This window comes from Silene latifolia, chromosome 3, assembly GCF_048544455.1.
Source record: "Silene latifolia isolate original U9 population chromosome 3, ASM4854445v1, whole genome shotgun sequence".
In the NCBI taxonomy this organism is placed as follows: domain Eukaryota; kingdom Viridiplantae; phylum Streptophyta; class Magnoliopsida; order Caryophyllales; family Caryophyllaceae; genus Silene; species Silene latifolia.
In genome coordinates this window covers 148,431,899-148,448,893 of record NC_133528.1, presented here as the reverse complement: position 1 = coordinate 148,448,893, position 16,995 = coordinate 148,431,899, and the positions used below count along the sequence as shown (strand labels likewise).

Below are 16,995 nucleotides of genomic sequence, written 5' to 3'. Positions count from 1 at the left end.
GACCTACTCTCACATGATACTTGTTCAAACATATCATGGAGACTTTTTTCAATTGGAGTAGTGCAGAAATAGAACAATGAATTTGATTTTGGGAATACTCAAATTTAGGATTAGATTTGGTGAATTGGATAAATTTGGATTATTCTCGACGAAATTGTCCAATTAAAAGAAAAATGTTTATTTTAATAATAACGTATAGAAAAAGTGAGTTAATTTTGTGCAATTGAGAGGACAGTCATCACTGCTGCTGCCTAAAATACAATCAGAATTAAAACGTTAAAACGCTGTTTGTTGACCATGATTCTTAAATTAAGTATCTTGAGAGACCGTCTCAATTAAAGCAATGCGAAATATACTTGAAACCTGGAATAAACTCTACCATTTCATTTTCCACTATAGAATTGGAGCCTCAGAAGTCCACTTGTTCACAAGATGATACCTACTAAGAATCGTATTCTTGTTAGTTATAATACTTCTCAAGAGGTTAAGAGCATCCAGAAAAAGTTGGATGCTATAGCTAAGGATCATGCTAGATATGACTTTAAGGTTGACCCTCAGGCTACTTTGAAAAGGAAAGAGGACACTTGTTCCTTTTTAAATGCAACCCATGAGAATATAATTGGAAGGGAGGATGATGTGAAAGCGGTTGTAGACATGTTGCTTGACCCTAATGTTGAGGAAAATGTTGGATTTATTGTTGTTGTGGGAATAGGAGGGTTGGGCAAAACCGCTCTTGCTCGACTTGTGTATAATCACGATAGGGTCGGAACTAGATTTGAGAAGAAGTTATGGACATGTGTCTCCGACCAAGATGGAAAAGGATTAGATGTCCAAGCAATATTAGGTGATATTATAGAATCGTCAACAAATAAGAAGCCTAGTGATGTCTCCACTATGGAGTCCATGCAAACAAAACTTCAAGAAGAATTGAAAAATAAGGTTTACTTGCTTGTATTAGACGATGTATGGACTGAAGATCCTAATGAGTGGAGTAAGCTGAGCAAATACTTGACAGTTGGTGGTAGGGGAAGTAGAGTAGTCATTACTACACGTTCGGAGAAGACAGCTGAAGTGGTATTAGGAAAAGCCACTCACTCTAAAAAGTATATGTTACAAAGTTTGTCTGATGAGAATTCGTGGCATTTGTTTGCGCTCACGGCATTCGAACGAGAATCAGATGAAGCAAACGACCCTGAATTGATGACGATTGGCAAAAAAATTGTTAAAAAATGCTCTAATGTCCCCCTTGCTATAAAAGTTTTAGGAACTCTTTTATATGGGCAAACACATAAGTGGGAATCATTCGAAAAGAATCGAATACTTCACATTGAAACAATCAAGAATCCAATTATGTCTATCTTAAAACTCAGTTACAACAACCTCGAACCTCCTGTGAAAAATTGTTTTAGGTATTGTGCTTTATTCCCTAAGGATTTTGAAATGTACAAACGTGAGTTGATTAGTCTTTGGATGGCGCAAGGATACATTGGTGATAGTGAGGACTGCTTTTTAATCCTATTAAAACTGTGTTTTTTCAAGATGTGGAAAGAGATGACTTAGGTGATATTGTATCATTGAAAATGCATGATTTAATGCACTATCTTGCTCAAGAAGTCGGCGGGGACGAGATTATTGTGTCAAATAGTCCGCCAAACAACTTAAGGAGAAAGCCTCGCCATTTATTTATTGATGCGAAAGAAGTAGCGATTAGCTATGTCCATGAAAGTAATATTCGTACATGTTATATGAATAACGTCCGCATTCATTCGGGCGTGGTGAACACTCTAGTATCTAATTGGCGTTGTCTTAGATCGTTACGCTTGTATTTGCCGTTTGCCGGAAATTTGCCGGAGTCAATCGGAGATTTGTTACACTTAAGATATCTAGATCTCTCTAGAAATGGGTATCTCAAGACTCTCCCGAATTCAATTACAAAATTATTTAATTTACAGAGTTTGATTTTGGAAGACTGTTGGAGCTTGAAAGAGTGGCCAAAAGTTTTTTGCAAATTGGTAAATCTTTGACTCTTGGATATAAATTCGTGTTCAGGGTTGACTTGCATGCCTTTGGGCATTGACCAGTTGACTAATTTACAAGACCTAACCTACTATAACGTGAGAAAAGTGAGTCCAATTAGGAAGCAATTTGGGGGACAGCTGAAAGACTTAAAATTTCTTGTCAATTTAAGGGGTCGGCTTGAAATCAGGACCTGTGGAATTCTTGTAAGTGAGAATGAAAATAAATGGGAAGGCGGATATTTGGAGCACATTAAGAATCTGAAGGTGATATGCATATATTTTAATAAAGAAGCTCGTGAATCCAATAATGAGGCTCTGATTGAAAGGCTGCAGCCAAATAGAAATCTCATGGAGTTGTCCTTGGATAACTATAATGGTAGTGAAATTCCAAGGTGGGGAAGAGCACATGATGACTGGTCTATTATTCTTCCTAAACTTGTCAACATCCAGCTTGATAACTTTAAGAGGATACATGGTATCCCATTGTTGAGTAATTTGAAGCATCTGAAATTTTTGACTCTTTCCAGGTTGAGTAACTTGGAGTACATGGAACATGGTGCAATTAGCCACGGTTGTTCTAGGTCAAAGGAGGTATCATTTTTCCCATCCCTTGTGTATCTCCGTATTGATGGTTTGAAAAGGTTGAAAGGATGGTGGGGTGGGGTCTGTGAAGGAGATAGCAGCAGCTGCATGCCACATTGGCAACCACCATTTCCCCGTCTCTCAAAATTGGCCATCGAAGAATGCCCTGAGTTGACATCTCTTCCTCCTTGTCCGACCCTAGAATCCCTACACTTAACGAGAAGCAGTAAGTCGTTGCGGATATTACCCGGTCAAGGACCTGCAAATTTAGATCTCAAATTAAAGGTGTATGTAGACAGTGTGGGTTATCTCACTACTCTACCTGCTAGATGTCTTGCCGATATCGTGAGACAAAACGATGGTATACCTGTAGTGGACGAGGAATTCGAGGATGACATGCTTTGGAGATCCCTAAGTCACAATCTCCGTTCCCTAGAGTTGAAGGGCCTTGACGCTCTGAAAATGCTGCCGAGAGGGATGAAGCACTTGACCGCCCTCGAAAAGCTCTCCATTGATGATTGTAAGGGGTTGAAAGGTCTACCGGAATGGATAGGCTGCTTATCATCACTTCAGTTCCTCACGATCGAACGCTGCAAGAACATCAAATCACTTGGCGGAATCCAAAGCATCACTTCCCTTCAGGAACTTGTTATCTATGGATGTGTATACCTACAAGAAAGATGTGATGAACCAAGGGGTAAAGAGTGGCCTAATATTCAGCACATTCCTCACCTCTACCTCACATCATCTCCTGTGGAACGTGTTGCATTGATGCTGCAAAAAATAAAAATGAAGCAGTGAGAGAAATCAACATGGTATCCATAAAGTTCCACTTTTTCGTTTCTTATTTTTCCTGCTTCAGTAGATCATTTAAAGTTTAGTAGTCTTTCGACTCTTTTCACATGTTTTTGCTTCTTTGGTGAACCAAGTGTTGCATATGTGTTTGCTTATTGGAATTTTGACATTTCACTAGATTCTGGTACCTTTACGTCATAGATAATTTTATGTAATTTTTTCCAACTTGTTTAAACAATGATGTTTCTTTGAAGTGAAGCATGTCAGATACTCTGGTTGATTTCGGATGTTGAGGCCGAATTATGCCATTGAAGAACTTATTAAGTTTTCGTTTTCTTTGGATCACGAGTTGTCTAGTTTAAGTTGTAGTATCACTTGACAAGTCAAGAAATTACGTTTTATCATACTTTATTCTTTCGACCTTATCGTGGTAGTTAAATAAGATGAGGTCCAAATGGTAAAACATTTGCTAATTTTGCTGTTCATCTGTGTTCTTGTTGTTAATTAACCAGCCTTATAAAGACTTTTTTACTGAGAGATTCCACAATCAATTGAGATCTTTGTAAGTAGGAACACACTATTGTTTGAAATTTTGAATCTTCATGTGTCTTCTGTTGTTTAGGTAACTATTCTACCAGACGGAAACCTTTTGTTTATCAGGGTTTCGTCATGAATATGCAACAATCTGGAGCTGAAGCGGATGTTGATATCCGAGTCCTACTGACAGCTGATCAAGCAGCACTTGAACAACGTATTGCTGATGAGTAGACGCCTGCATCACGCAATATAACATTCGAGGTAAAATCATTTACGTGTCTTGTTTGAAACAACTTTTTTGTTGGGAGAGTGCAACTATACACGATCAACAGATAGTTAATGCAATTAGCTTTTCTTCCAAATCATGGTCTCATGACTGGATTAATTGTTGCTTTGGCAGTATAAGCAGAAGGTTTCCGTGCTTGACAAATTTGGGAAGCCAGCATTGATAGTGGCTGACAGTTCGAACCCCCATCCTGATTGTAGGTGGAAACCTTGAGAAGCCAGCCGGAAATATCCCTTGGCGTCAATGATGCTTGATTTTTTAGGCAATAAGGGCATCCTGCAGTTGGATTTTCTCCCATTGCTAATACCCCATGTGGTAATTACTTTCTCCGTGTATTTATTATATCTCGTGTATCTGTTTGGGAATTGGTCATTGAGCCTAGTTTCCTGTTACCATGGCTTTTGAGAAATCAAGAGCCTACGTAACTCAGACTGGGTTAAAAGTGTCTGACACACAGACCATGTTGATATTTCAGAGCTATTGCATTTAAGTGTCACTATGTTTTACTTGCTGCAGTTCCTGGATTAAGCGGAATATATGTTCTGAAGTGGACATTTATGTTTCGATCATTAAAGCTTATGCTATTTGAAGAACCAAAGGCCAATCAATGATGAATTATAGTTCTGAGGTTCTTTGTTATGCGACATTCTTGTTCATGTTGTACTAGTTTACCTCCATGCAATGTACGGATTTTGTAGGGTTTTTTTCGTTTTAGCGAATAATTTTGGTAGGTTTAAAATAATCCTTCTTAAAGAGAATAATTGGTATATAGATTTGAAGTACTGATTGTTAATAGAGTATGCTCCTAGCACTTTTGTTTTCAATTGACAGTCACAGCGGTCTTCTCAAAATTAGAAAGCGTCATATTTAAACAAACAAAAGGAAAACTGCCCCTTGAATTTGTTTGTAAAAATTGTGCTAGCTTAATCTTATGATATTATTAGATTAATAATGAATAAAAATTGAGTTGAATTAAGTTTTGGTCAAGGTTAAGGTGTCATATTACATCACAAATACTCGTGTAAAACGGTCTTGCACAAGTTTATTGAATGTAAAAACTAATTATTATTACAATCCAATCTTACCGAATGTAAATTGACCAAATCACCAAACTAAGGGAAACAGTTACAACTTTCTCTTAGATCAGTCTCACCAAAGCAACAAACAATTACAACTTTATTCTTGTGAATTGTGATTTCAAGTTTAGTCTCAGCAAAGTAAAAGGGACTATTAATCACCAATTTGGCGATTAACCCAACCCAGTAACTCAACAGTGATCTCCTCGTTCTAAAAATCCCCCAATTTAATTCCAGCAACAAAATGTCAAAAAGTAAAATTTCAGAAGGATGATTGACAACCCTAGCCCTTAGTCCTTACCCCTTAGGAATGTTAGGATGGAATCAAGAGATCTACGGAAATTGTAACGCTCAATCTTTCGGTAATAAAATAAAACTCTTGTTCCGTATTATTTTGTTTCTCTTTAATGTTTATTGCAGGTTCGTAATATTTTATGGTTTACAACTACCTCGAAAATAACTCGATCCGAAATAACACGACCTGTTTGACCTAAAAGTGGCCTAACGAACTTACCCAAAAACACCGAAAATCGAAACAACCCTGCAATGTAACAAAGCCGACTTGGCCCGAATTGATTGGATTCAAACTAATCTGATTGACTCGTTTGCCAGGTCTAATATGGGCAACGTTGATCATACCTTCGCTAAATTTAATCACACCAAAGTAAAGGGTTAAGTACCACTTCTCCCCTACTACTAAGAGAATAAAATTTTCAAGTAGTTTTCCCGCCTAACTTACACTACTCTTTGATGGGCCAATCTAAGTTGGGCCGTCGACTTTTAATAAGGCGCTGTTTGGTAAACAGCATATTGGCCAAATTTTAGCATATTCAAGGCTTTTAGCATGTTTGACCAATCAATATGCTAATTTTAGTGTTTGGTAAACAACATATTGAAACAGCATATTTGGGGTCAATATCTTTTTTTACAATATGTCTTTTACCCAAAGATATTGGTTAGCATATTGTAAAATAGAAAATTTTTCTCCATTTTACAAAGAAAACTAACAATCTACTAATCGTAATCTGTCAATTACCAAACACTCAAATCAATTATGCTAATTATAATATGCTAGTCAAACCTTCTGATAAAATCTGTCATTTATAATCTGCTTTTGCAATCTGCTTATGCTGAAATTAATCTGCTGTTTACCAAACAGGGCCTAATCAAATTTGCTTTTGCGTCAAGTCTAACGTATGATTTGAATCAATGAAAACCTATACATGGAAACAAATGTATGCTTTGACTTTTCGAATAAATGCAATCCTATACATGGAAACAACCTCTCAAATTATGCAATCTTTACAATATTATCCCGAAAATATGCAATCACAATCAATTACCCCCTAATATATTATGCAATTTTACAACATATCAATTGCACTCTCGAATTATGAAATCTTTATTTTAGTAATATGGAGTATATGGAGTATGGAGTATTTTTTAAATAATGTATAACAATTTTTATGTATTTTCTTATAGGAAATAGAAAGTGAAAATGTTAGTTTTAATAATTTGTAAATTGTTTTTTTAGACGCGTAGTATATTATTTTTACCAGTTTTCTTAATAAGGCTAATAGATTTTACATCTAACTTAATTTCATAAATTAGTTCCCCTTATCGATTTAACATTATAGTGTTATTATTAATAGTAAATTTTCTTTTATATCTACTTACTATTATTATTATATTTAGTATATTATAACATTAAATTAAAAGTAGCTTTAATTTATGCAAATAATTTTATTAAAAGTTCCTCTTTATAAATTTCATCTTAAAAATACCGTGCTATAGCACGGAAACTACACTAGTTGGCGATTAACCAAATAACATAATAATAACTTTGAATGATCTTCTCATTTCGAAAATCCCCAAATTCCACCAAAAAAAAATAAAAAAACGCAATTTATTTTCGCAGTACGTATTTTACTCATTATAGTACTTTTTACACCATATTTTCCATTTGTTTGTCCTTCCCTAAAAAAACAGTCAACCTAATTCTCTCTTTTCTCTCTAGTATTGAAACCTTAATCATCTTCAACCACATTAAAACTCTTTAATTATGAACGATTATTTAAGTGACGAACATATAATTAATCCGTTAATCTTATATTACTTATTAATTTGAGTACTTCTTTATCTTAGTTTTCTTTTTAATTAGGGTTTATGGTAAATTAATTAAGGTGTAGTATGGTGGGTTTATTGGGATTCGTTACTGGTGCCAGCGCTTCGTCTGAAGTTCGTCGGCGTTAGACCGCTGATATGGCGTTCATATTTGTCCGTCTAGTTTGTCATTAGTCTTTCACTTTTAATTATGACAATTATGAACAATGGCGTTCGTATTCGTTTATTGTGGCAACAGTATCAATTGCAGGTGATGGCATGATTTACTCCCTATTATCATTAGTCTTTCACTTTTATTTTATCTCTTTTGCATTATCAACCAAAAAGTCTTTTTCTAGTTTTGTACTTGCAGGTGATGGCGTGATGAGTTCATCAATATCACATACTGTTATTAAGTCTATATTGTTATGCTTTTTTCCCCTTTTTTCTCAGGGTAGTACACTTGTTGATCGTTTTCATTTTTTTTGTTAAATTAAATGTTGTACGTAGTACTTACTATGTCATACGTTCAATGCAGTCCGTAAAAATAGTAATTTGACGCACCGCAGCCGACGCACCATATACTATCCCGACACACCACCACCGGCGACGACTAAGCGGCAGCTACTCTCCTTATCCTGATGTCGACAACCGCCTGAATAGTTGCCTTGTGAATTTTGAGATGAATTGATGTTTTGACATTAGAGAGAAAACATTAGAAGGAGGTTAGAGAGGGAAAATGAGTGGGGAAATGAGAGGGGTAAAATTGTCAATAATGTATTGTGTTGAGTAAAATATGTACTGCGAAAATCAGCGCCCTAAAAAAATTGGCAAATAATTAGCTTCTTAAATTTCTGATGGAAGACATGGGAGATCGAGAGATAATCTACTCACTCTTAATCAATAACAGGTATGTTTTCCCGCCTCAGAGCATCCACAATGGTAAGCTAGTTGGTACTAGCTTACCTTTGCCACATCATTTTTTTGAGCAACAACAATTTCAAGCTACAAGTTACTCCAATGGTGAATCCAATTTAGTATTAGCTTGATGAGACATAACTAACACACTTTTCTATTAATTTATTTAATTCTTAATTACTAAATCCTCCCCTTATATAAAAGAGGATAAGGGGAGTTACTATTGTGAGGAATAGTAATGTGAATAGTTCAAATTTATTCATATTTTATTGCCTTGGGTTGGGTTTGTGTGTTGGGTTGTTTCTTTTCTTTTGTTCTTACGGACAGTTTGTTGGGCTTTGTTGTTTTAGTGTCTTTGTAGTTTTGCTTGCCTGTTTTATTTATGTTCTGAAATTGTTGGGCTGGTGCAACTTCTGAGGGTAGCCTGTTTATTTGTGCAGTTTCAGTTTTACTTTTGTATCGTCTTTTTTTCTTGGGCCCTTATCAGAGTAAACCCATTATACACATAGCTTAAACCCATTATACACATAGCTTAACTTGAATTTTGAGTTTGGCCTTTTTGCCACACGTTATCACATTTTCACAATGAGTTATGAGCATATATGTCTTCGCTAAGATATAGTTATGAGCATATAGTATAACCAGAGCTGTCTGTAATTATTCGCTTAACATAAGTGAATATGTCTTAACCACCTTAGTTATACTTAATATGTCTTGCCCACGTTAGCCATCTAACGCTAATTTGTAGATCGATTTCCTCGTGAATGTAATTACAGTTTGGGACTATCTAGCTGTTCGCTTAGACGTATTTAGTTAATGGAATATAATAAAAGCTTTTGAGATTACGATTACCATCGTTAATCAGACTACTGAGCTGTGGGTAGATAGTGATGGGATTTAGGTGACTTCTAAAGACTTACACACATTAGTTATTGCGCTCTAATGCCTAATAACGATGTTAAAGATAGGTTTATTTACGATGTTTAGAAGGGCGCCTGTTTATTTCTAATTCTAACAAATGCGATGAGATCGCGATTACCATCGTTGGTGAAACTACTGAACTGTGGGTGGATAATGATTGGATTTAGGTGACTTCTAAAGAGTTACAGACATTAGTGATCGCACTCTAATGCCTAATAACGATGTTAAAGATAGGTCGATTTACGATGGTTTAGAAGGGAGCCTGTTTAGTTCTAATTCTAAGAAATGCTTTATGATAAGTTCGATGGGCCACAGTTGGGGTTGCTCACAAGTGTGTTGGGTAGGTAATGGGAGTAAGGTGTTGTCAGTACAGTGTACCCCATTACTTTATTATTTTAGATTATTTGAGGTGAGGTGACCTTTGTGTGTTAGGGTAATGTTTGCTTAAACAAGTGGGTTTGCAGAGTAAGGGAGGGGTGTGGGGGTTATGGTGCAATGATTTCACTGTACGTACTATAAACAGTTTGATTAAAGGGCCTACTTCTTTGTTTAGTCATATAAAAATGTGTTATTTTGGCCAAAAATATTACTGACCTGCGGGGTAATTTAGAGGTTTGGTTTTATTGAATTTAGTTTACGACAAATAATGCATTTCATCCTTACAAATAGCTTTACCTTTAATTTTGTGACGATACTAATTTTGGGTTAAGTTGCCTGCAGGGAAATTTTCCCAGCAATTCAGCAAGGACCATTGTTTAAAGGTAACGAAAAGAGACTGCAATAAGTGTGTTTCAAGTTAAAAGATCGGTCATTTGGTGGTTATGTGTCGTTATGTCTTCGTGTTTTGTTTGGGTTTATGTGTTAGTACGCAATTTTGATGGTTGGATTGATATTCTAAATAAAACGTGTGCTATGGGTGGCAAATTAGCTTATTTGTCCGATCGGTTGCTTTGTAATTTAGTTGTTTGCAGAGTTTTTTTTCCTTCTGCGTTAAGCCGTAAGTTCCTTTAATAGAGCTCCATAGAGTGTTATGTGTGGAGTCATTATGATTGCGACTTTTAAAAATGCATTTACGGGTTGGTTTTGAAATGGCTGAGGAACTACCAAGATGATTAGTAAAATGACAATAAGTTGAAATTGTTTTCTGGTTGTTAGATAATGGCTCTGGTTGCAGATTTTATGCTTGTTTGGCTTCCTGCACCGACAATTCCCCTTCGACCAGCTCTTGCAATCAGTGTTGGACCTGTTGCAAGGTTCTTCTATGCCTGTCCTGACAATGCTTTCCAGGTTTTAACCGCGTGGTTATATTTATTTATTTATTTTTTTCTATTCGGAGTTCTGACTGACACTATGAATTGTACTTCAGATTGCTCTTGCAGGAACTAACTATTCACTGATACAAAGAGCTGGTGCTTTAGTGGTACGTTCACGCAGCTCGTCTTATCTGACAGTTTTGTTCCGGAATTGCTAAAGCATTTTTTAACTGATTATCGTAGTTTCATTTGTGTCACAGCGTAATGGAGCCAAGCTTTTTGATGTCGGGGCCAGTGCATCTGTGGTGAGTTGATTTAGTTAGCTAAACTTACTCGGCATTTTAATGTGTTCTTAGTTATTTTGTCCACCCGTCTCATTCATTTGTTTACCTTTGATACCTTTCACAAAGAATAAAAAGTCAGCAAGTAATTGGTATCGAGTAAGTTTTCATCTTTATGACAACCAAATTATGTTCTCTTCAATTCTCGAATGTGGTACGCATTCAAATGCATGATTTCATTTTCAGGGCTTTGAAGCAATTTATCATCTTAATAAGTACATCCAAGGTTTGATTTTAAAGAGGATCTTTATGAAGCATTTTAACGCCGTCACAAGGTTTGATTTTATTGATTTTTCTATGTTAATGTTGATTTATTTGCATAAATTTAGATTTTTAGTGTATTAGATTGGTGCATTGTTGAAATTGTCGTAGTTTTGTGTGGGAAGAATTAGTCTTTCTTAAATTATTGAGCACCAGTGATGGGTCTTCATCACTTTGAAAGGATTTTATCCTCTCTAATGTCGGAATAGTATCGGTTGAAATTGTTTTACTGGGTTTTGACAGGTGAAGAGAAACCCGGTGAAGAGTTTCTGATAGTCATCCAAATGACGGGCATAAAGAGAAAACTAACTCTTTATTTCCTTTATTACTCTTTGTATTTATGCCACCAAATTTTACAATCTTCATCAACTTTCACAAAAATTAAAAGAAAGAAGAAAGAATGAAGTTAGTTTGGTCTCCAGAAAGTGCTTCTAAAGCTTATAGTGACACAGTTAAATCTGTAAGTTACTAAATCACCCTCTTCTTAATTTTCTTATTTTTTTTTTTTTTTTGGCTTCAGGCTCCTGACAAATTTGCAGTGGCAGCAGCTAGGAATACGGTTTGTAACCTGACATTGATGTCTGGAACAACTGATATTCCTGAATGGTGTTTTGTTGAGACATATGGAACCGAAGGGAAAGCCAACTTCACTGACTCACAGTTTACTTTGTGATAACTGGTTATGCTCTCAAGACTCTATATACAGCTGTTTATTAGTGTGAATGATTGTGGCTGATTTGATGTAGACAGATGTAGTTTCCTGTAGATTTTTCTTTTGCCTATGTTCCTCTAAATCTGCATTGTGATGTTTTTTTCTAAAGTTCCTTCATATGATTGATGATATTGCATCAATCCGGGTGGCGGCTCAATGGTATCAAAAACATCTAAATTATATTTTATGAAGGAGTCAGAAAGCCAGAGGTATGTAGTGATTTGTTTTCGTTTTTAAAAAAGAATTCTAGCATCAAATTTGCCATTCTAATGGTTTTGAATTTGATGAATGATCTTCATTGTGTTCTGATTATCGATCACCACTTTAATCATCCTGTCAAAGGCTTATACTTTGAAAAATCAGTTTGACATCAGTTTGAAATATTTGTTGGATTATGGATGTTAGCTAATGGTTATGAATGTCGACCAAGTCTTGGCTGCTGTTAGCTGTGTGCGTAGGAATGGAGTAGAATCAGGGAGATTTGGATTGTGATTCATATCAAACAATATTTGTATCAGTAATGAAATTGACAATGTATGCTTCGTGTCGATTCTCAAATAAGTTCTAATATGTATTCAAAGCATTCTTGGAATGATAGGTCCCTTATTTTGATATTGTCACATGGCAGAGATGCTGCAAAATGATCGTTTTAAGCCCAGATATTTTGTGGCTGCCGCCACTGATGTTATGAGTCTTCAGAGAACTGAAAGACTTGGAGGTTTCTCTACTGAAGCGGTATGTTTCCTGTCAAGATTGCATTCAACTTCTGTTGTATTTTTACAGCATTGCAGTTAGCTATTCCTGTTTGTTATCATTCTCTGGATTGACCTTTAACCATTAGATTGAGTACATATTCAATTCTAATTTCAGCCATTCAGTGGTTTATTATATATAATGTGCAATAGTCAATACCATAGACACATTAATGCTACATTGTTTCTTGATGGTTGGTTCGCCAGAATTTAGGATGATTGTGCTTTAACTTCAAAATTTTAGGAGATGAACTGCAATGCTTCTATGCAATCACCACAAGTTGTTCGAGTTAGGGTTCAACTTGAAAGAACAAAATATAAATCTTTTGAGTGTAAATTGTGAATTAGGGTGAATACTTGGTACCAAGAAGCACTCAGGCAACCTTCCTCGGAGGATGTGGCCATGGATGACGTTGAAAACTTAAGGCCTTCCAAGAAGCAAGCTATTTACAGTGAGGTATTTTCTTTGGAATTGTAAGCCAGTAAACATGTATTCCGGCTAAGTTTTGTATAGTCAAATCACTATTTTTGATATCACTTTTCTTTGTATCAGCATAAACCCATGTCTGAAATCACTGCCGGTTTACATCGCGGCATTTACCATCAAGGGATACTTTGTGTCAATCGTTATAATCCATTTGAAGCATATGTAGGCAGTGAGAGCATTGGTGATGAGATTATCATTCATAGGCGAGCCAACATGAACATAGCTTTTGACGGTGATATAGTGGCTGTTGAACTTTTGGCTCAAGATCAGGGGCATGGAGTATGATTGAAATAACGATTCCATGTAATTATCATCATAGATCATTCGGAGTTACCTTCACAAAAAGTTTAATGCTGATGCCCGGGGTTTTTATTGTTTTCCCCCCTTTTTTTCTATTACAGATTGATGTTCTAACATGGATTGATGCACCCGAGCGTCCTACATCCAGCTTTTTATCTTTCATTGGTTTAGGAATAGAAGAGCATAGTGGTTGTCATTGATTTATTTTGTGAAAGATTAATAGGAATGACTCTATTTGTTGATATTATGTAGAATAGTACTCTTACTCAGAATCATACTCTTACGGGACTCAAGGATAGTTTAATTTAATGGATCAATAGAAGCTGTGTTTTGTAAGGAAGTTGTGTTGTAGCAACTCCGAGATACTTGGCTTTGTACTATTTTGCTTTAGCACATTGCTGAGGACGCAGAGAGACATGAAAATTGAAAAGGGAGGAGGTGTAGGAAAGACGACAAGGAGGATGAGAATAATGAGGCGGCAACGTTACAGATAAAAAAAAGAGGGGGAAAGAAGAGAACGAGGGGAAGAGAGTGGGAAACGGGAGAAAGAAAAAAGGGGGAGGCTAAGGGGAGTAGGACAAATAGTAGGAGGAGAAAACAAATTAGGGGAATACAGATATGGGGAAAGAGTAACGAGATGAAGGTAGAGAAAGAGAACAAGGGGAAAATAGGAGGTAAGGAAAGGGAAATGAAAGAATGTGAACGATAAAGGGAACGAAAAAGAGGAAATCAGAGGTAGGAGAAAAGAGAATATATGAAGGAGTGGTTCAAGAAAATGGGAGGGGAAATAATATGAGAGCAAGTGGAGGAGGAGAGAAAATAAAGGATATGTAATAGATGGATGGGAGCTAAGGGAGGAGGAATAAGGAAGGAATTATGGTCGAGAAAGAGGCTAAGGGGAAATAAAAGGTAGACAAAGGGAAATGGAAGGATGCGAACGATAAAAGGGAGAGGAATGAGGGAGGTGAGTAAGAGAAATGGGTAGATACGGAGGAACATTACGCGGGAAAATAGGCAGAGGCGTAATATAATAGCAGGTGGACGAGGGGAAACAGAGAATATATAAGAGGGAGAAACAGAGGATATATATAAGAGAATGATTGAGTACATGAAATGTATAGGGGGGAAGAAAGGGGAAAGTTACACAGAAGGACCACGAGGATGAAAGGAGGGAGGCGGCTTAGGATGTAACGACGTTGGAGAGAGAAATAAATGGATGAGGAAGAGAGAGAGGTTAAACCTTAAGTCGCGTATATTTTTGGAAGTTAAATATTCATTCATAAAATATTTTTAATTAAACATTGTTTAGTAGTTCTTAGATTCTGTATGGACATAGGCGAAGCTAAAGCCTGACCCAATGGGCCATGGCCCGGGCGAGATTGAAAAAAAATTGTGCATATTAATTCTAAGAATTCAATAAATAATTGTATATTAATAGTTTATTGATGCCATAATTAGAGCCATTTTCCATCTTAATTATGCGTGAAGATGCAATATACCATAATTGACTAATTGTGTGTCAAAATTTAATGCTATATTTACTACTCAATTCCATATTAATTGCAATTCCATATGTAATCATTCAAATTCTAAGAAAATAATAGGAGTATTTCCAATACTTTACTACGTATGAAACTATGAATATAGTCTTTTTTTTTTTTTACATTTTAAACCACAATATAAAGAACTACTCATGTTTATTGAATTCTTGGATACTAATTGGTGTTGATCAACAATTCTTCCTATTAGCATAATTATTATTGGCTTAAGGTAAAATTCCCCATCCGTTTCGTTCTTGTTTGAAGATTTTGTATTAAAACTTATAATTATTTTAGCAAAAGTTTAATTAGTTTCTATAACTATTTTACTGAAAAAAATATTAATTTCTGTTAGCCTTTTAACATTAGTGGTATCCGTTTCTATAAAACGGCATTTAGTAAAAGTTTTCGGCCCGGGTCAGAATTTAACTCTAGCTTCGTCCCTGTGTATGGATACGACAATCCTAATAGCCCTAATACAAATAATCCGATACATGATAATATGATATTCTTACAGAATTACTTTTACCCATAAAATATTCTTTCTCAATTGCTTTAATACATAAATCCTCAAATCCTCAAATACTCAAATACCAATTATTCTCTATTTACATTTATATATTTTCTTATTTTCGTAAATCTTGTTGCTGCTTCTTTTTCCTTCAATGCCTTTTCTAATTTCTACTGCCCTTACTTATAAGAGCTTATTAACTTTTTGGAACCGAACTTATAAAAGCACTTTTAAAAGAGGTAATTTAAGTCAAACGAACATGGCTTTAGTGTTGGAGGTGGTGTCCTCCAGTTAGTGCGGATAACGTCATTGCACATACACTTGTACGGACAAGTGGGAGCTTGTTGGGGCTGATGTCCTTTACAGTTAGTGCAAGGACTTATAAATCTCTAAAAGGATCAAAGGGTATACTTTTGTATCATAATCAGTTGGTCCACGTTTATCAATAACGGTTGGCTTGCTAGATAAGTTTGACGTTATTGTCATACAGATGGCGGTGATCAACTGGTCCCTAAAAGTCACACCTATAGTATACGTTTGAGAGATGTGACGGTATGATAATACAGTCATGTAGATGCCAAATTTGACTAACCAGTTAGTCTGAGTTATTTGACTAATAATTAGTCAAAATGTGATGTTGAGATATTTTATTTAATACGGATTAAATAATAATGGCTAAGGCGAATTAAGCAGTTAATTCGTAAAATTGAATATAAACGATTTATATTTGATTAATGTATATTGAATAAATTAATTATACGATATTGTCTTTGTCGGACATGTATTAATAATTCAACTAACCCGTCTTATTAGTTGATGCTTTAATAACCGATAACCGATGACGATTTATAATTGGACCGCGTCATATACATTTAGTAATTTGGATTCGGACCACGAGTTAACATGAAGAGGAAATGAAAAGGCCCAAAGGCTTCCCTCTCACTCGGTTTGGCCGAGCCAAACATGGACAAAAGGGAGCCCTCTCCTCTTTGTTAACCTAATCATAATCATTTGCAAAATAATTAGGGTTTTGAGAAAAGTGCCTCTCAAAATTCGGATCTCACATCCAACGAAAACTCACAAAACAATCCTCTCAATATTGCAAGGCAATTAGGGGATTCATTCTAGCACAAGGGCATTTCTCAGACGATCTTGGGTGCAACAATTAGGAGGAGATCTACTTTGATCTCTCATTGCCGAATTGCACTAGGACCGGAGGTTATTACTTAATCTTTATCGTTTCATTGTGTTTTTCGTTTATGACTATTAATCACGTATAAAATTTGCGTTATAATCCTTCAATTTATGGGTTTTATACGGATATTACCCTACAAGTGGTATCAGAGCGAGGCCACGTAAATTTTTCTATGTGATTTTCATCAAACGAATTTTGAATCGATGAATTTTTGTTCAAAAAAATTGTCACGGCTGCCAATTTTTTTCTCGGCAATTTTTAATTGCTGCGTTTTTTTTTCGTGCCTTGGGATCCGTGTCTTGTATACACGGTGATGGTTGTCTTTGTTTTGTTTTCATTTTGATCTTTGCATATTGTTTTGTAATCGATATTCATCGCAATATGTTAAAGATCTATCAAAATGATTGCA

General features: G+C 35.7%; 2 protein-coding genes across 7 annotated transcripts; both read left to right on the top strand.

Annotated features, from left to right (window-relative positions):
• Window positions 1–654: 654 nt before the first annotated feature.
• Window positions 655–4,163, top strand: LOC141649936 (putative disease resistance protein RGA4). The gene is made up of 4 exons (XM_074458603.1): window positions 655–1,450; window positions 1,540–1,725; window positions 2,050–3,360; window positions 4,018–4,163. Exons 1-4 carry the CDS (start codon window positions 655–657, stop codon window positions 4,161–4,163), a joined length of 2,439 nt encoding a protein of 812 aa, XP_074314704.1.
• A 5,601-nt stretch (window positions 4,164–9,764) lies between these two features.
• LOC141648398 (protein RETICULATA-RELATED 4, chloroplastic-like) lies at window positions 9,765–13,707 on the top strand. Of its 6 annotated transcripts, none has more exons than XM_074457050.1 (10): window positions 9,765–9,848; window positions 9,957–9,997; window positions 10,411–10,523; window positions 10,603–10,656; window positions 10,750–10,794; window positions 10,900–10,929; window positions 11,017–11,105; window positions 11,612–12,538; window positions 12,904–13,012; window positions 13,109–13,707. In XM_074457050.1, exons 3-8 carry the CDS (start codon window positions 10,416–10,418, stop codon window positions 11,661–11,663), a joined length of 378 nt encoding a protein of 125 aa, XP_074313151.1. In that variant the 5' UTR covers window positions 9,765–9,848; window positions 9,957–9,997; window positions 10,411–10,415; the 3' UTR covers window positions 11,664–12,538; window positions 12,904–13,012; window positions 13,109–13,707. The 6 variants fall into 6 exon arrangements, with proteins under 6 accessions (XP_074313151.1, XP_074313148.1, XP_074313150.1 ...); XM_074457047.1 differs by having other exon boundaries at window positions 10,392–10,523; XM_074457049.1 differs by having other exon boundaries at window positions 9,803–9,997; window positions 10,392–10,523; window positions 11,612–11,770; window positions 12,432–12,538.
• Window positions 13,708–16,995: the final 3,288 nt, after the last annotated feature.